The 19,984-nt window shown below is 43.9% G+C and overlaps 1 protein-coding gene across 1 annotated transcript in view; it reads left to right on the top strand.

Moving 5' to 3' along the window:
* pmm2 (phosphomannomutase 2) overlaps positions 1–19,984 on the top strand; it is a 30,878-nt gene that overhangs the window by 992 nt on the left and 9,902 nt on the right. The window contains exons 2-5 of the mRNA XM_056280179.1: positions 10,809–10,920; positions 11,860–11,936; positions 16,976–17,067; positions 18,329–18,428. Of these exons, the coding sequence (XP_056136154.1) occupies positions 10,809–10,920; positions 11,860–11,936; positions 16,976–17,067; positions 18,329–18,428 (381 nt within the window). The remainder of the gene's footprint in view (positions 1–10,808; positions 10,921–11,859; positions 11,937–16,975; positions 17,068–18,328; positions 18,429–19,984) is intronic.

Here is a 19,984-nt window from a genome sequence, read left to right as displayed (position 1 = left end):
GGGGAACGGATGTACAAAAGATGGCGAGCACAAAGCAGCAGGTTAAGAGAAGTTAAAAAAGCAAGGACCTGGATGTAGAAGCACACATTTTTTGTATCCGCCCCCCCCCCCCAAATATTTCAATGATTTGACATAATTAGCATATGTACATAAAAACGTGGTGAAAGAGGGAGGCCTGCTGCCTCTCCACCTACAAGTATGTAAATGATATTTATGCTGAAGAATCACAAGACTAACAGTATCTGAGGTGTTTGCATCTAGATTATATCAATGTATGTAAATGAAGGTAAGTTTACTCATTTTAAAGACAACCAATTATGGATCTCAGAGCAAAACAAATTAGCATAACAACAGTTAAAAAATAAATGGTCAGTGGCTTCAGCCTCAGAAGAAGAGAAGATGCAAGGATCCTCTTCAAATTTAAATCTCTTATGTAGAAAGTCATGAACAGGGTGTATCGCTGATGCCATTTTAAAATGTGGTTCTTTGGCTTTAGGAGCAACAGGACATGACAGATTAAAAGAAATGGACTTCCTCCTGAGGGGGGACCTCTACATTATCACGTACAGAGCACGAGTTGAAGTCCCCAAAAGGTTTCTGTTTAAAAACCAGACTAACTGTTTTGTTATTACATTTTTTTTATCCACCAGATTTACATCACCAGCTCTCAGAGAAAGCAAAGAAGGCGAAATCAAATAAAACTCCACACTGCTTTGTATCAATTGAAGTAAGGGAATGGCAATTGCTTTGCAGATTTTCTCGTAACCTTTACTTGTAATAGTAATTTTATACTTTCTGGTAAATTCTTCAAAAGATAACAAGTGACCATTAGGATTCAATAAATCATAAACAAATAATAAACCATTGTCATACCAATCAGCCTTAAACATGGTTTTTCTATTAATGGTAATAACCCTGTTGTTCCACAAAAGAGAATTGTGTGGTGAAAAATTGTGGGTAAATAACATTTTCCCAAAAAGCAGTGCTTGTTTGCGGAAGTTGGACAGCTTTACAGAAATTTTAGACACCTCAAAATCACGTTCAGCAAGAAGTTAATCCCTCCAACCTTGTTAAATAATTTGTTAGGAATATGGTACCACATAGAATGAGGTTGAGAAATGCATTCTTTTAACCATTTGACTTGGTTCTTAAACCACCATGAACATAATCCCTCACTAACTGTGATTTGCGCAAATAATGAGTTTTGTTCTTCCATATGAACCTAAATATTATGGAGTTAGATGATTTAATTACTTTTGAAGAAGTGTACAAAGAGTGGCATGGGTAGATAAGCCTTGATAAACCTTCTGTTTTGGACAGAAGGATTCGACCCAGTGTAGATAAGTCTCATGTGAGCCAATGATTTAAAGATTTTTGAATGGCTTTCACCCTGGGAATAACATTCAATACTTCTCTGTTCTGCAAGTTTTTTTGTTATTACTAAACCAAGGTATTTTACCTCATCTTTAACTGGGATATTGGCTATACTACTTAGATCACAGCTATAAACAGCCAAACGTTCACATTTCCTAAGGTTTAAGGTCAGACCAAATGCTTTAGAGAAAAGACTTATTTTATCAATTGCTTTTCAAACCATATCTTTGTTTTTTTTAGAAAAAGTGCTGTGTCGTCTGCAAATTGACTAATTATTACTATTTTCCCCAGTATTTCAATACCTTGGATGTCTGAGGAGTTTTTAAAGTGTATCACAATCAATTCTGCAGCTAAAATAAATATTAAGGGCCTAATCAGACACCCCTATCTAATTCCCCGTTTGACAGGGAACCTCGTTGAAAAACCATGGCTGAGAGATACACTACTGTTTGTATCATTGTAGAGCATTTGAATACCACTGCAAAAGTTAGTACCAAAACCAGACATTCCCAAGGCTTTAAACAAGAAGGGGTCTTTCACATTATCAAAAGCTTTAAAAAAAAATCTAAGAATAAAATTAAGCTGTTATGTGGGATCAATGAATTGTAGTGAAGCAAATCTAAAACTAATCTAGTATGACTGTGAATATGTCTACCTTTGATAAATGCGGACTGTTTCGTCAATTAGCTTACTTAGACCTTTTTTAAGTCTATTGGCATAAACGTGCTAAACGCTTGTAATCGCCACAAAGAAGTGTAATAGGTCTCCAATTGTCCAAAGATAACCTGTCTTTGTTTGGTTTTGGTATAAGTGCGATTATACCTTGTTTCATAGTTGGTATGATCAGCAACTTTGCCGTCCAGACGATTCAGCCAAATTGCCCCACCTGCTGAATGTGAAGTAGCGTGGGAGAGAAATATGTCACCACAGCCCCATTGGGATTTCCAAAAACTGACATCAGTATCAGTAGAGTGCCTTTCTTGTAGGAAAAAAGAATTAACCCTTGGTTGCTTCTTACAAAAAAGAAATATTGCCTTGCGCTTTGTGCTATTTTTTAAACCTCTAACATTTAACGATAAAAAAGAAAAAAACATACAGTATAACTTGGATGCGTTTACTAACTCACCGCAGGACACAAATAAACAACAACCTTCCAGAATCTTGGAAGAATTAACCAACAGCCAAACACTATTTGAGCCCCATAGTAGGCTATAGCAAAAAGAAACCAGGCTTGAAACGAGCCAGTCAGTTGTGAATAGAGAGAGAGAAAAAGGTAACGTACACTTAGCGTAAAAAAGCCATTCCAAGTGTAAATGGGGTGGTTGAGGGGTGAAGCTGAGAGGGAACCAAGTGTAAACGGGGTGGTTGAGGGGTGAAGCTGAGAGGGAACCAAATGTAAACGGGGTGACTGAGGGGTGAAGCTGAGAGAGAACCAAGTGTAAACGGGGTGGTTGAGGGGTGAAGCTGAGAGGGAACCAAGTGTAAACGGGGTGACTGATGGGTGAAGCTGAGAGGGAACCAAGTGTAAACGGGGTGACTGAGGGGTGAAGCTGGGAGGGAACCAAGTGTAAACGGGGTGACTGAGGGGTGAAGCTGAGAGGGAACCAAGTGTAAACGGGGTGATTGAGGGGTGAAGCTGAGAGGGAACCAAGTGTAAACGGGGTGGTTGAGGGGTGAAGCTGAGAGGGAACCAAGTATAAACGGGGTGATTGAGGGGTGAAGCTGAGAGGGAACCAAGTGTAAACGGGGTGATTGAGGGGTGAAGCTGAGAGGGAACCAAGTGTAAACGGGGTGGTTGAGGGGTGAAGCTGAGAGGGAACCAAGTGTAAACGGGGTGACTGATGGGTGAAGCTGAGAGGGAACCAAGTGTAAACGGGGTGACTGAGGGGTGAAGCTGAGAGGGAACCAAATGTAAACGGGGTGACTGAGGGGTGAAGCTGAGAGGGAACCAAGTGTAAACGGGGTGATTGAGGGGTGAAGCTGAGAGGGAACCAAGTGTAAACGGGGTGATTGAGGGGTGAAGCTGAGAGGGAACCAAGTGTAAACGGGGTGGTTGAGGGGTGAAGCTGAGAGGGAACCAAGTGTAAACGGGGTGACTGATGGGTGAAGCTGGGAGGGAACCAAGTGTAAACGGGGTGACTGAGGGGTGAAGCTGAGAGGGAACCAAGTGTAAACGGGGTGATTGAGGGGTGAAGCTGAGAGGGAACCAAGTGTAAACGGGGTGGTTGAGGGGTGAAGCTGAGAGGGAACCAAGTGTAAACGGGGTGATTGAGGGGTGAAGCTGAGAGGGAACCAAGTGTAAACGGGGTGATTGAGGGGTGAAGCTGAGAGGGAACCAAGTGTAAACGGGGTGGTTGAGGGGTGAAGCTGAGAGGGAACCAAGTGTAAACGGGGTGACTGATGGGTGAAGCTGAGAGGGAACCAAGTGTAAACGGGGTGACTGAGGGGTGAAGCTGAGAGGGAACCAAATGTAAACGGGGTGACTGAGGGGTGAAGCTGAGAGGGAACCAAGTGTAAACGGGGTGACTGATGGGTGAAGCTGAGAGGGAACCAAGTGTAAACGGGGTGATTGAGGGGTGAAGCGGAGAGGGAAGGTGGTGGTTGTGAGTGGATTACTTATAATGAGTATGCTTGTGTAGGGCTGGGTGGTATATGGCTTTTTACATTATATTTTCAAACAAGATATAGGATGAGACAGTACAGTTTATATCGATATATTTTGATGCTGCGTTCAAATACACAACCCCTTTCTTAACACTAGAACGAAGAAGTAGAAAGAAGAACGACCGGGATTTCACTCATACCTAAAACGACCGTGGGCGGTCAAAATGACCGCCGGGTTTTAAACTCTGTATTCCCAGTTGAGATATTAATGCATTACATATGTTAGTATGTCTGTTCTGAAACGACTGACACCGAAATTAACATGTTAACAACTTTAATACTATTTTTAAACAATTTAAACTTCAGAGAGACATGGTGGAACTTGAATAGCAAAATTAAAAAGGGAAAATATTACCTGAAAAACAAAAGGGAAAACACATATGGCTAATCTAACATACGTAACAAGGCCTATAAAACGCGAAATGTAAAAAAAGAACTGAAAATAAATATTGAAACAGTCCCAAACAACGACTGGAACTTAAAAATTACTAGAACGACCGTGGGCGGTCATTTTGACCACCACGGTTCTTAAACTCTATATTCTGTCAAGATAAATACCCAGATATATACCGAGATACATATCGTGTATCGCCATTCAGTCTAAAAATGCCGAGATATCAAGTTTGGTCTGTATCGGCCATCCCTGTGCTTGTGTAAGTAATGAGTGTGTTGGATGAGCCTGAGAGAGTGTTGAAGGAGGTGGAAAGAAAGAATGGTGAGTGAGTTCCTGCGGGATGGGAAGGGGGTTAGGATGGGAGATGAGTCTGAAGATGGTGGGTTGAAGTTGATCAATTTAGGGGTGAAAAAGAAAGCACGTAGGGTGAAAAGGGTGGTTAGATACCTAGGAAACCAGAGGAATCATATATGGAAGGTGTTTCTAAGGGAGGCTATTTATAAATGCGGAGGGTGTGGGGAGGGTGGAGTGTATATGCAGCTGAAGAAAGGCATGTTGAGTGGAGTGTCTTGAGTTTCACGAGGAGGTGCTGGAAGCGTGGGGCCAGTTTGTGAAATGTGTGCAGTGTGAATCTGGATCAGAAACACTTTATTTGTCGTTTCCCCCAGCCCACAGCAGTGCAACACAAAGACACAAACACATCCAAGAACTACGAGAACACACATATCCAAACTAACACATGTTTCCAAACTAGCACATATATCCAAACTAACACACATATCCAAGCTAGCACACATATCCAAACTAGCACACGTATCCAAACTAGCACATATATCTAAACTAACACATATATCCAAACTAACACATATATCCAAACTAACACATATATCCAAACTAGCACATATATCCAAACTAACACATATATCCAAACTAGCACATATATCCAAACTAACACACATATCCAAACTAGCACATATATCTAAACTAACACATATATCCAAACTAGCACATATATCTAAACTAACACATATATCCAAACTAGCACATATATCCAAACTAACACATATATCCAAACTAGCACATATATCCAAACTAACACACATATCCAAACTAAAAAATAAGAAAATCACTGTCCAGGAGAGCGAACGCCAGCCAGGATGACTGTGGGAACTGCCGGTCTGCATATGCTAGCAGTTAGCTTAGCCTGCCCCGCTTCTTCGTCCTGTCAGACCGCCCTTGTTGTTTCCCCTTCGGGCACAGCTCCGGTCAGGGCCGTGGTCCCTGGGCCCACAGGATGCAGCAGACCAGGCTCCCTCAGCCGATTCATCGCCAGCTCTCCCAGCCAGACACCCTCAACCCCCCCCCCCACTCCACACAACAACACCAAAAACACGGTCAAGGCTAGGCAAGGCCGCCGCCAGACCGCCCTCGGTGTTATCGGAACTGCTGGTCTGCATGGGCTAGCAGCTAGCTTAGCCTGCCCCGCTTCTGCGTCCTGTCGGACCGCCCTCGGTGTTTCCTCTGAATGTAAGAATGTGAAGCAGGTGTGGGAACAACCAGTGTTTTAAAATCCAAACATCACAGGTGAGGGAAACACAGTCTACAGCGGGGTGGCGTGGAGAGCGGGTTTAGCAAGATAAGGGATCTAGTGTGTGAGTGTGTACCCGGGTTTATGAGGGCACAGGTACTGGTAGGTGACATGAGGGGAAGGGGTGATGAAATGAGGTTGGGAACGGTGGAGAGGATGACGGGAAAGATCAAGGGGGGGGGGATGCGGAGAGAGAGGGTGAGTTGGGTGAGGTAGGGGAGATAGAAATGTGTGTGGGAGAAGGAGAGAGGAGAGTGAGTGTGACGAGTGTGAAAACCAGAGTGACGTGCAGATGTTTAAGAGGGGGAGAAGTGAGAAGAGCGGCTGCAGGGAAAGTGTGGGAGAGGGTGACGAATGAGACAGAGGGAGGGAGGGAGGGTATGGAGGAGTGTGAGAGTGAGGTGGAGCAGAGTTGAGCGTGAGAACTTTGACTTCTTATTCAGACACAGCAGGGGGTTCAGTAGTGTAATAACGGTGAGTGTGACGTGGATGTGAAGAAAGAATGTGGTGTGGGAGAGGAAGCATCTATCCATGAGTGTGTTGAGTGTTGTGAGCAGGAGGGACACGTGTTGAAATGAAGGCATTAATAAGTAGATGTGGGAGAGGGGGGTTGTTGACAGACGTGGATGGAGAGAACTGTGGCTGTTTGGGGTGACTTGGCAAAGTGAGAGGATGTAATGTTAATTTATTAGATTACGTTTTAAGCCAGCGGCACGGTGGCGCAGTGGTCGCCTCACAGCAGGAAGGTCCTGGGTTAAAGTCCTGGGGTAGTCCAACCTTGTGCCTCATCCCTCTGAATTATAAGTCCGTCAGAAATCAGTGCCTCATCCTTCTGAATTACAAGCACTTCAGAAATCAGTGCCTCATCCTTCTGAATTATAAGCACTTCAGAAATCAGTGCCTCATCCTTCTGAATTATAAGCACTTCAGAAATCAGTGCCTCATCCTTCTGAATTATAAGCACTTCAGAAATCAGTGCCTCATCCTTCTGAATTATAAGTACTTCAGAAATCAGTGCCTCATCCTTCTGAATTATAAGTACTTCAGAAATCAGTGCCTCATCCCTCTGAATTATAAGTACTTCAGAAATCAGCGCCTCATCCTTCTGAATTATAAGCACTTCAGAAATCAGTGCCTCATCCTTCTGAATTATAAGTACTTCAGAAATCAGTGCCTCTTCCTTCTGAATTATAAGTACTTCAGAAATCAGTGCCTCATCCTTCTGAATTATAAGTACTTCAGAAATCAGTGCCTCATCCTTCTGAATTATAAGTACTTCAGAAATCAGTGCCTCATCCTTCTGAATTATAAGCTCTTCAGAAATCAGTGCCTCTTCCTTCTTAATTATAAGCACTTCAGAAATCAGCGCCTCATCCTTCTGAATTATAAGCACTTCAGAAATCAGTGCCTCATCCCTCTGAATTATAAGCACTTCAGAAATCAGTGCCTCATCCTTCTGAATTATAAGCACTTCAGAAATCAGTGCCTCATCCTTCTGAATTATAAGCACTTCAGAAATCAGTGCCTCATCCTTCTGAATTATAAGCACTTCAGAAATCAGTGCCTCATCCTTCTGAATTATAAGCTCTTCAGAAATCAGTGCCTCATCCTTCTGAATTATAAGTACTTCAGAAAACAGTGCCTCATCCTTCTGAATTATAAGTACTTCAGAAATCAGTGCCTCATCCTTCTGAATTATAAGTACTTCAGAAATCAGTGCCTCATCCTTCTGAATTATAAGTACTTCAGAAATCAGTGCCTCATCCTTCTGAATTATAAGTACTTCAGAAATCAGTGCCTCATCCCTCTGAATTAAGAGGGAGAGTCTCTGTGGCATCACACTACAGAGCAACTCTCGTCCTTCATTAAGGAAGCAAATGGGTTTTCTTTTTTTCTCCTTCTTCTTCTTTTTTGGATTTTTTCCCCCTTTGTTCTCCCCAGTTTTACCCGGCCAATTACCCCACTCCTCCAAGCCGTCCCAGTCTCTGCTCCATCCCCTCTGCTGATCCGGGGAGGGCTGCAGACTACCACATGCCTCCTCCCATACATGTGGAGTCACCAGCCGCTTCTTCTCACCTGACAGTGAGGAGTTTCACCAGGGGGACGTAGCGCGTGGGAGGATCGAGCTGTTCCCTCCAGTTCCCCCTCCCCCCCTGAACAGGTGCCCCGACCAACCAGAGGAGGCGCTAGTGCAGCGACCAGGACACATACCCACATCCGGCTTCCCGCCCACAGACGCGGCTGATTGTGTCTGTAGGGACGCCCCGACCGAGCCAGAGATCACACGGGGATTCGAACCGGCGATCCCCGTGTTGGTAGGCAACGGAATAGACCGCCACGCCACCCGGACGGCTCAGCAGATGGGTTTTCTGATAAACACTCCAGCTGTAATTGTCACTTTCATCTCTCTCCGGTGTAGCTGACGGAGGAGGCTGTGCTGGTAAATGGCCTGCATTTTATATGACGCGTCTCTAGCTGCTACAGCCACTAAAAGCACTTTACAATGAATTAATGCCTCTTAATGCCTCATACTCACCCCCCCCCCCACACACACACACACACACTGGTGGTGGTGTCAACCATGCAAGGTAACAACCAGCAGGTTGGGGTTAGATGTCTTGCTCAGGGACACCTCCACATTTTTGCCAGGAGGAACTGAGAATCGAACCGGCAACCCTCCAGTTACCAGACGACCTGCTCCACCCACGAGCTAGACTAAGCGGTTATACAGATGATGTAATTGCAGTGTTATATAATATGTAAATACTGGTCTCACAATCGGTTGTGCAGCTTTTAGGGCCGTGACGCACCAGGCTGACAGTCGGCCAGTGTCGGGCCGTCGGTGATTGTCTGTCACCCTAGTTTTTGCGGTGTGTCCTGGACCCCTGTGGGCAGCTTTTCGGCCCATTCGGCATGTTGAATGGGCCGAGCCTGTCGGTGAGAGAGATCACTCTGATTGGCTGTTCAGGTTAGCAACTCAGTGCTACGTTAGCGAATCAGGGCGGCCGTCAGTCAGTCCAACCTCTTTACACCAGCTACTGTTGTCAGTACAAATAAGTAGTGTAAACTAAGTAACTAAGTAGTGTAAACTACTACTACTACTACTTTTGGCTGCTCCTGTTAGGGCGTTCCCCTAACCCGTCAGGGGTCACCACAGTGGACTGTGTAGTTGTAGTAGTAGTGTGTAGTAGTACACTACTGTTAGTACACCACTGTGTAGTTTGCCCAGTAGTGTAAATTACAGTTTACACGGTAGTTTACACACCTTCCAAAACGTTGGCGGGTAAATTATGAACACTACCCACACCCAACAGTCACTGACCTGTTTATGGTCTTTTCAGTCCACAACTACAGGTCCAGTTTAGCCATGGGCTTTCTGGTCCGCAGTTGATTGGGACTCTGAACCTCCTTAGGGGTGTCCATTACAGCCATGTCATGTTTACATGAGCCCTTCCTTCTTCCATCCCTCATGGAGATTTCTCATCACTTTCTTCAGAACAGGGTCCTGTGACGTCTCTGTGGCTCTTTGATAGCTGGTCTTCTGTGGTGGGCAATGCTGCATAGACCACATCCACATGAAGAGCCTGGACCGCATGTCCACTATGAACATTTGTGTTCCTGGCACATATGTTATTTATTATTTCCTAAGTAGGAAGATACAACACTTTACTACTACTTTCGGCTGCTCCCATTAGGTGTCGCCACAGCGGATCATCCCTTTCCATCTCTTCCTGTCCTCTGCATCTTCCTCTGTCACACCAGCCACCTGCATGTCCTCCCTCACCACATCCATAAACCTCCTCTTTGGCCTTCCTCTTCTCCTCTTCCCTGGCAGCTCCATATTCAGCATCCTTCTCCCAGTATACCCAACATCTCTCCTCCACACATGTCCAAACCATCTCCATCTTGTCTCTCTTGCTTTGTCTCCAAACCGTCCAACCTGAGCTGTCCCTCTAATATACTCCTTCCTAATCCTGTCCTTCTTCATCACTCCCAGTGAAAATCTTATCATCTTCATCTCTGCCACCTCCAGCTCCACCTCCTGTCTTTTCATCAGTGCCACTGTCTCCAAACCATATAACATAGCTGGTCTCACCACCATCTTGTAAACCTTCCCTTTAACTCTTGCTGGTACCCTTCTGTCACACATCACTCCTGACACTCTTCTCCACCCACTCCACCCTGCCTGCACTCTCCTCTTCACCTCTCTTCTGCACTTCCCGTTAGTTTGGACACTTGACACCCAAGTATTTAAACTCATCCACCTTCGTCACCTCCACTCCTTGCATCCTGACTATTCCACTGTCCTCATTCACACATATGTATTCCGTCTTGCTCCTACTGACTTTCATTCCTCTTCTCTCCAATACATACCTCCACCTCTCCAGGCTCTCCTCCACCTGCACCCTACTCTCGCTACAGATCACAATGTCATATGCAAACATGATAGTCCATGGAGACTCCTGCCTGATCTCGTCCGTCAACCTGTCCATCACCAGTGCAAACAAGAAAGGGCTCAGAGCCGATCCTTGATGTAATCCCACCTCCACCTTGAACCCATCTGTCATTCCAACCGCACACCTCACCACTGTCACCTACAATACAACACTTTAATTGGATGAATATTGAATAGGCCCAATAATCTCAGTTCCTGGTGCTCTGGTTCCATTTGTTGGTCTTGATAAACTGTTGATCAACATTATGTTTGTGCCGCATCTGCTGTTTCTCTCGACTTTCCTGGATGTTATTTGTGTCTTTAAGAATAGGCATTTTGTGTGTGTTTCTCAGTGTGTGACGTCAGATATGGACGAGTTCCTTGAGAAGTTGAGAAGTCGCGTTCGAGTCGGAGTGGTCGGTGGATCTGACCTCCCTAAGGTCAAAGAGCAACTGGGAGAAGAAGGTAAGCAAGCTGTTTGTCCCTTTCACACCCAAGTAAGAGCCTGGGTTTTTACTGGGGTCCCATTTGGTGTGAAAGGTCCCCTGGCTCTAAACTTTAGGGCATCACTGCTGGATGCTGCACAACAGTCTGGTGTGTGGTGAGCATTTTGGTGCAAAATGGCTGTGCATCACCCAGGTGGTGCTACATATTGGTGGTGGTTGAAGTGAGTTATCCCCTTCAATGTGAAGCACTTCGGGTGTCTAGAAAAGCGCTATATAAGTGTAATACATATTATTATTATTACTATTATTATAACCATTGTGTCCAGATGAACTGATTCAACGCTGGGATTTTCTTACCTGGATTGTTGGGATGCATCAAGACACTGTACAGATGGTTTCACACTAGATGATGAGGGAAGGAAGGGTAACCTACGCGTCAGGAAGCAGCTAGCATCATCTTGCTAACTTACTGCTATGAGCCGTAGAGACAAACTGTGTTTCAATCCCACTTATTTGACCTTGTTCCCTGGTGCCGACCCACTTATCATTGTGTTTAAGTACATTGTGGTGGATAACACCGTCCAGTTTCCTGTGTTCCGCCTCCTAAAGGCTGCTGTATTTGTTCTTAGCTCTTTTCCTGCTCCCCTGAGTTCCCCCGAATCTCTCTTTCTGTCTCTCTCTTGGTTGATCTCTCGTCCCTTCCTCTCTCCAACACTCAGCTATTGCCCTGAAATGTAAGTTGTGGTCCGATTGCATACAGGCCATGCAGAGATCTGAATGCAACACGCCGGCCTGACTCCTGTTTCCATGCACCTCCTGGGAACAGCGTGCCATCGTCATGCGTTGGATCTTTCACGTCTGTGTGTAATCAAGGTGAACGTGATGATTGCCCCTGGAGTTTGATCCATAAACTTGTGTGTGTGTGTGTGTGTGTTTGTGTGTGTGTATGTGTGTTTAGTGATCCAAAAAATGGACTATGTGTTTGCTGAGAATGGTCTTGTGGCCTACAAGAATGGAGAACTACTGTCGATCCAGGTAAGAGTCCTTTTTTTTTCTTTTATTCAATTTGTCTTAAAAAACATGCATACAAAGCATAATGTCACAGGACTGGTCCATATAAGAAGGGGGGGCATTAATAAAAAATGAGGCACAGCACTTACATACGAGAAAGAATACAGTGAAATTAAATATTTGTTGTATACATGGATCCGATTTATACCCAATGTCCACAGTTCAATCATTTGTCCACCGTTAGTACCCACGTAAGTCCAAATTATATTTAACTCCCACAGATTCCAATGGTTTCTTTAATTTCTGCAGAAAAAGATGAGTGCTTCCATCAATGCAGTGTCCTATTTTTTCCAGTGTCACAACCTCAACCACTCATTTTTTTTTGAAGCGATAGTTTGGTTTCCAGGGCGCTTCTACGATGTGTCCTACTAACATAGAGTCATACAAACTGGTAGATTCTTTTTTTATGTCTGTGTGCAGTTTGAAGGTACATTGAATAGTGAGTTTAGCCTAGCTTAGCTCAGTTGATGCACGGCCACGAGAATCATCAGCAGCTCCTCTCAACAGAAGGGAAATACACCTTCTCTGAAGCCGATCGTTGATGCTTTTTACTCACTAGCCTAGCATTAACAATGTTTTCTATACTGCCTTCAAAAGTACAATCAAAAGCCTAAAAAGTAGGTTATAATTTGTAACTATTTTTCCACAATGCGCATAACCATCAACTTCCATCATAGAATACATGGACATGCACACACACAATTAAATACTAACCTCTACATCTCATCTCATCTCATCTCATCGCTTCTCCGGGGTCAGGTCGCGGTGGCAGCAAGCTAAGTAGGGCACCCTAAGGCTTAGCTTAGACACCCTTTGGAGGAAACTCATTTCAGCCACTTGTATCCACGATCTCACCCTTTCGGTCACTACCCAAAGCTCATGACCACGGGTGAGGGTTGGAATGAAGATTGACTGGTAAATTGAGAGCTTTGCCTTCCGGCTCAGCTCCCTCTTCACCACAACGGTCCGGTACAACGTCCAAATTACTGCTGACGCTGCACCAATCCACCTGTCAATCTCCCGCTCCATCCTACCCTCACTCATGAACAAGACCCCGAGATACTTGAACTCTTTCACTCGAGGCGACAACTCATCCCCAACCCGGAGGGAGCAATCCACCATTTCCCGGTAGAGAACCATGGCCTCAGACTTGGAGGTGCTGACTCTCATCCCGGCCATTTCACACTCAGCTGCAAACCGCCCCAGTGTGCGCTGGAGGTCACGTTCTTGTGAAGCCAACAAAACCACATCATCTGAGAAGAGCAGAGATGCAATTCTGAGGTTCCCAAAATGGACACACTCCTCACCTTGGCTGCTCCTTGAGATCCTGTCCATGAATATCACAAACAGAATAGGAGACAAGGGACAACCTTGGCAGAGTCCAACACCCACCGAAAATGTATTTGACTGAGTGCCAAAAATGTGAACACAGCTCTCACTTTGGTTATACAAGGACTGGATGGCTTGTATCAACTGCCCCAGTACCCCAAACTCCCGCAGTACCCCCCACAGAGTGCCCCGGGGTACATGGTCATAAGCATTGTCCAAGTCCACAAAACACATGTAGACTGGCTGGTCAAACTCCCATGCCCCCCTCAGCACTTCCACAAGGGCAGAGAATTGGTCCATTGTTCCACGGCTAGGATGGAATCCGCATTGTTCCTCCTGGATCCAAGGTTTGACAATTGGTCGGAGCCTCCTTTTCAGCACACTAGAGTAGACTTTCCCAGGGAAAGTCTACTCTAGTCTACTAACCTACCTGGTAGGTAGTAGGTCTACCTTTGCTGTAGAGGTTGGTAGACTAATAAAGTCTAACCTCTACAGCAAACCTTCTTATTTTCCTTAGCTTTGTGTATAATGTATAGATAGTACACGTATTTGAGTTAGAATATTGTGATATTCTTCTACATGTATTTGAATTAGAATATTGTGATATTCTACTCTACTATTTTCAGTATTAATGCTATGTGTAGTATTAGAGCCTGTGTGTGTGTGTGTGTGTGTGTGTGTGTGTGTGTGTGTGTGTGTGTGTGTGTGTGTGTGTGTGTGTTTGTGTGTATGCATATGTGATCTGACCTCAAGGACTATAAAACCAACATATTGTAACTGGTTAATTTTGGGGTAGCAGGTGTAATCAGCATCATAATACAGTAAGACAGATTAAAGAATGGCAGGCAGTAGGATCAGTTTTAGTGTTGTGTTTGTATATCTATTTTTTCTAGCATGTAGAGTACTTTACTTGTCAGGACACAAAATAGTTCCGTGTGTGTCTATCCTGTGTAAATTTAGCTAAATGTACTTTGGCATGCAATATTCAGGACCATGTCTATGTTCTCTCACCCTAACATCAATTCATCAGGGAACCTCGGACTGAGGGAACATAGGGCTGAGGGAACGTAGGACTGAGGGAACATAGGGCTGAGGGAACGTAGGACTGAGGGAACAAAGGGCTGAGGGAACGTAGGACTGAGGGAACATAAGCCTGAGAGAACATAGGACTCTGAGAACATAGGGCTGAGGGAACAAAGGACTGAGGGAACATAAGCCTGAGGGAACATAGGACTGTGAGAACATAGGGCTGAGGGAACAAATGACTGAGGGAACATAAGCCTGAGAGAACATAGGACTGTGAGAACATAGGGCTGAGGGAACAAAGGACTGAGGGAACATAAGCCTGAGGGAACATAGGACTGTGAGAACATAGGGCTGAGGGAACATAGGACTGAGTGGGTTTTTTGAGGAGGGGCTGAACACAGGCAATTTTAAAGTAGTCAGGTACAGACCTGGATGTGAGTGAGCAGTTGATGATAGAGAGCAGGCTGGGACCTAAGCCAGGGAGGATGGATTTTAAGAAATTTGTTGGAACTATATCACAGGGACTGGAGCAGGGACGCATAAGGTCTACAGTATTAACAAGGAACTGTAGAGATACAGGAGCAAATTCTGACGTTAAAGTTGGACGGCTGAAAGGGGCTAAGGGGGAAAGAGTGGGGGTAAAATTGGACCTTAGACCATCAATCTTGTCAACAAAGAAAGACAAGAATTTTTCAGTCAATAGCAGAACAGGCGGAAATGGTAGGAAGAGAGCAATTCATAAGCTGATTGATAGTACTAAACAGAAACCTAGGGTTATGTTATGTACTAAACAGGAACCTAGGGTTACCCTCAATCAAGTCAGAGAAGTAAGCAGCTCTCGAATCTTTAATAGTTTGATTTAATTTAGATAATAACTCCTTCATATAGAGTTGATGAACTTCAAGAGTAGATTTTTTTCCATCTGCGTTTGGCCTTCTATATTATCTTCTTTTTTGACGGATGTTTTCATTGATCCAAAGGGCTGTGTAAATAACTGGGACAACCCTGGAAGTATATGGAGCGAAAAATCAAGGGCAGATGTGCACAAATTATTAAACCAACTAACTTGGTCATTAACGTTGGCGAAGTGAGGAGGGCAGCTGGCCAGATTGGAAAAATAAATAGAAAACATGGCTGCTGACTACTTATTAAAGATGTGAGAGTGAATTATACACTTCTGGGGTAGTGTAGTAGGTGGTAAAGAAGCACCAAAGGTAATACATTTATGGTCAGAGACAAAATCAGTCTTGTTCAGGGAATTAAGAGACATGTTCAGGGTGAAAATTAAATCAAGGGTGTGCCCACGGTTATGTGTGGCACCAGTGACATGCTGCAGAAGGCTAAAACAGCTAGAAATGTTTAAAAAAAATCTATGAAAAATGAGTTAAAAGGATTATCAATATGGATGTTAACATCACCAATTATAATGGCCCTATCAAATTTAAGAACAAGAGCGGTCAGTACCTTGGAGTATTCATTGAGAAAACCTGTAGATGAATTGGGGGGTCGATAAATGATTATACAGCAAATTGGGTTGTCACACACAATTTTAAAAGTTAAGATTTCAAACCTATTAAAAGAACCAAAAGTAAAAAGAATACAAGTGTAATGGTTCTTAAAAGCAGCTATTATACCCCCACCACAACATGTTAACCAGGGTGCATTCAGAAAATTATAGCTGGGTGGGCAGAGCTCCGCACTGCCCAGGGAACAAAGGACTGACTGAGGGAATGTAGGACTGAGGGAACAAAGGACCGAGGGAACAAAGGACCGATGGAATGGAGGACTGAGGGAACAAAGGACCGAGGGAACGTAGGACCGAGGGAATGGAGGACTGAGGGAACATAGGGCTAAGGGAATGTAGGACTGAGGGAACAAACGACTGGGGGAACATAGGACTGAGGGAACAAAGGACTGGGGGAACAAACGACTGAGGGGACATAGGACTGAGGGAACAAAAGACCGAGAATGTAGGACTGAGGGAATGTAGGACTGAGGGAATGTAGGACAGGGAACAAACGACTGAGGGAACATAGGACTGAGGGAACAAAGGACTGAAGGAACGTAGAACTGAGAGAACAAACGACTGAGGGAACATAGGACTGAGGGAACAAAGGACAGAGAACGTAGGACTGAGAGAACAAAGGACTGAGGGAACAAACGATTGAGGGAACATAGGACTGATGAAAAAAAGGACTGAGGGAACATAGGATAGAGGGAACAAAGGACTGAGGGAACAAATGACAGGGAACAAAGGACTGAGGGAACATAGGACAAGAAAAATAGGACTGAGAGAACAAAGGACTGAGGGAATATAGGACTGAGGGAACATAGGACTGAGGGAACAAAGGACTGAGAGAACGTAGGACTGAGGGAACGTGTGACTGAGGGAACAAACGACCGAGGGAACAAAGGACTGAGGGAACATAGGACTGAGGGAACATGTGACTGAGGGAACAGACTGACCCCGCAATAGTCAGACATTTTGCAAACTGATAGCAAGCTCTGTCAAAGCTAATGCTAACGTAACATTACAGTATGTTACTCACCAATTGACCTGTACATGTACAAAGAGACAAACACAGAAAAGCACATCATACATTGTTGTAGTTCATCGTTAGGCTTATTTTTGTTGTTGTTGTTGTCAGTCCATCCAGAGCCACATGGGAGAAGAGCTACTACAAGATTTCATCAACTTCTGTCTCAACTACCTTGCCAAGATCAAATTGCCCAGGAAGAGGTACATAGAGAGAAACACAAATGCCAGAGACGGGGGCTCTAGTTGCTCACTAAAACTGGAAAACATTGATGATATCAACCCATATCTTTGGTCACATCTTCAGTTATTGGCAGTATGGAAGTAACATTATGGTGAAGAAAAACTGATGGCATGTAAGAAGGTGGTACAGTTAACTAATATGACTTCATCTGAATCACAGCAAAGATGATAAGCAGGGGACTTCTATGATGCCAGAGAGTCCCTGATGCCTCCAACACACAAGCACACCTCTTGGTGCTTTAAGACGCACTTACACTAAATATACTCAAGATGACTCTTGGCAGTTACTATTTAGCAATTGTATTACTACATATAGTAATACTAGGATATTGTTACTGTGTAGTGCTCTATGATGCCAGTTGGTGACACATGAATTTATGTGTTAATTGCTGACTCTAGTAAGTTTCTTTGGATAAAAGCATCTATCAAATGAGTCAATGTACCATGAAAGTGATTCTCTCCATGCAAAATAAAGCCTCATGAATTGATAAGATAATACCTAGGTATGTGGATGTTGAAATAGAGGAAGCATTTTCGAAGGGTTCCATGAGTCCTAGGTTCATGTTTATTCATTGCAGACGACACACTGATTTCTATTAGGGAAGCATGAAAAACACCTGAACTTGTGGCACACTTCTCCTGCGTTTATCAAATGCAGATTTGCTCATGAGTTACTAATTTTCACAGAAAATAATATGAAACCGCTACTTGAAATATCCCCATTTCTCACCCAATTACAAGCATATTCATCGTAGCACTGAAAAGATTAGTCAATTATGATTTAAGCAATCAATTTATTGATTTAGACACTTCATACAAGTAAAAATGCCAAACATTTGCTGGTTAGAGCAGCAGAAGTGCGGAGATTAGCTCACCTTTCTCTGAGTGACGTCAAAATAAACTGAATACTTTGGGGTTTTCCTGGCTGCTGGTTAGACTCCATAAACAGCTGTAAGACACCACTTTGGGCTCTGGGAACTTGGAATGGCCACCGCCCATTATTTTTGACATTTTGTAGATTAACAGAATAATCAAAAGAGCAATCGATAGATTCATGAGTTAGTTGCAGCCCTAATTCATTAGTTTAGATTTGGATAAAGAGGGACAGGGTTATAGCTGCATCTTTTCCATACTTGAGCAACCAATGTGTTTTGGAATTTTAATACATTTGCAATAGGATTATCTCTCTGTATTTGAATTGCAATTTTAAAATATTTTACAGGGGGACGTTTATAGAATTTCGTAATGGCATGCTGAACATCTCACCTATTGGACGAAGCTGTACACTGGAGGAGAGGCAAGAGTTCTACAAGTTAGACCAGGTAATTCATGTACACACATTCATACAGACACGTATACATTTATTAAAGACCGTAAACGTCACAACAGCAGAGTGAAATGAACAGATGACACCACAGTAATTGGACTGATAAATGACAACAATGAAGATGCCTACAGGAAGGAGGTGAGGGACCTATCCATATGGTTCCAAGAGAACAACCTCTCCCTAAATGATGAGAAAGCAAAGGAGATGACTGATGATTTTAAGAAGTCCACAATGGTTCAGACACCAGTTTACATCAACAATGTCCCTGTTGAAATTGTGACGAACTTCAGATTTTAGGCATTCAGATCTCAGACTCCCTGGTCTTATGACAACCAGTTGTATCATTAAGAAGGCACAACAGAGACTGTACTTTCTGAGATGTCTTAAAAATTCAGAATGTCTACAAAAACACCGGTCAATTTCCATCAGACTACCATAGAGAGCATCCTTACTGGATGCATACTGGTGTGGTTTGGCAACCTGAGGACCACAAACAACTGAGAAGGACAGTAAAAATGGCTTCAGACATCATAGGAACAGCACTGCCACAGCTTCAGGACATGTACACCGCCCGTTGCAGAAGGAAGATCCTAAGTATGGTGGAGGACAGCATCGGCCCAGCACATGGTCTGTTCCCCTGCTTCCCTCAGGACAATGCTTACAGAGCATCAGAGCTCCAACCAGCCGCCTCAAACACAGTGTTTACCCTCAGGAGGTCAGAATAACAAACAGTAGGGTCCTTACATGACTTCAGTGATTTATTATTTTGTGGTATTTCTGATTCATTGTTTTTGTTATTTATTATTTCCTTTTGGGGATGTGGCTGTGTTCGGAATGAACCAATCACATGTTAAACTCATGTTACATAGTAATTAGTATACATCAATTAAAGTGACTGTGATTAACCCCAAATAAAGTTCAGCTGTTCCTGTAGGATTTTCCTGACATCTTCTTGGTTGCGTCTGACTGTAAAAGCCATGCTCCACGAAGAGCTTACAGCGCATGAACGGGTCTCACTGTTGAAAGGTATGGATCAGAAGAGGGGTACAAAAGAGTTTCCAAGGCATCAGATATACCATGGAACACGGCGAAGACCATCGTCACCCAATGGAGAAAATATGGCACAACAGTGGCATCACCAAGAACAGGATATCACTCCAAATCTGAGGGGAAGATAAGCAGAAACCTGGTCAGGGAGGTTGCCAAGAGGCCTACGGCAACATTAAAGGAGCTGCAGGAACTTATGCCAAGTCCTGGTTGCTCCTACATGAGACAACAATCTCCTGTGTTCTTCATATGTCTGGGCTATGGAGAAGGGTGGCAAGACAGAATACTTGAAGAAAAATATCCAAGCCTGGCTAAATTTTGCAAAGATACATCCAGTCTCCCAAAACCATGTGGAAAAATGTGTTATGGTCTGATGAGACTGAGGTTGAACTTTTTGGCCATACTTCTAAAAGGTATGTTTGGTACAAAAACAACACAGCACATCACCAGAAGAACAGCAGACCTGTGGTGAAGCATAGTGGTGGCTGCATCAGACTTTGGGGC

Source organism: Lampris incognitus, chromosome 5, assembly GCF_029633865.1.
Source record: "Lampris incognitus isolate fLamInc1 chromosome 5, fLamInc1.hap2, whole genome shotgun sequence".
NCBI lineage: Eukaryota > Metazoa > Chordata > Actinopteri > Lampriformes > Lampridae > Lampris > Lampris incognitus.
This window is presented reverse-complemented; position numbering and strand designations above follow the sequence as displayed.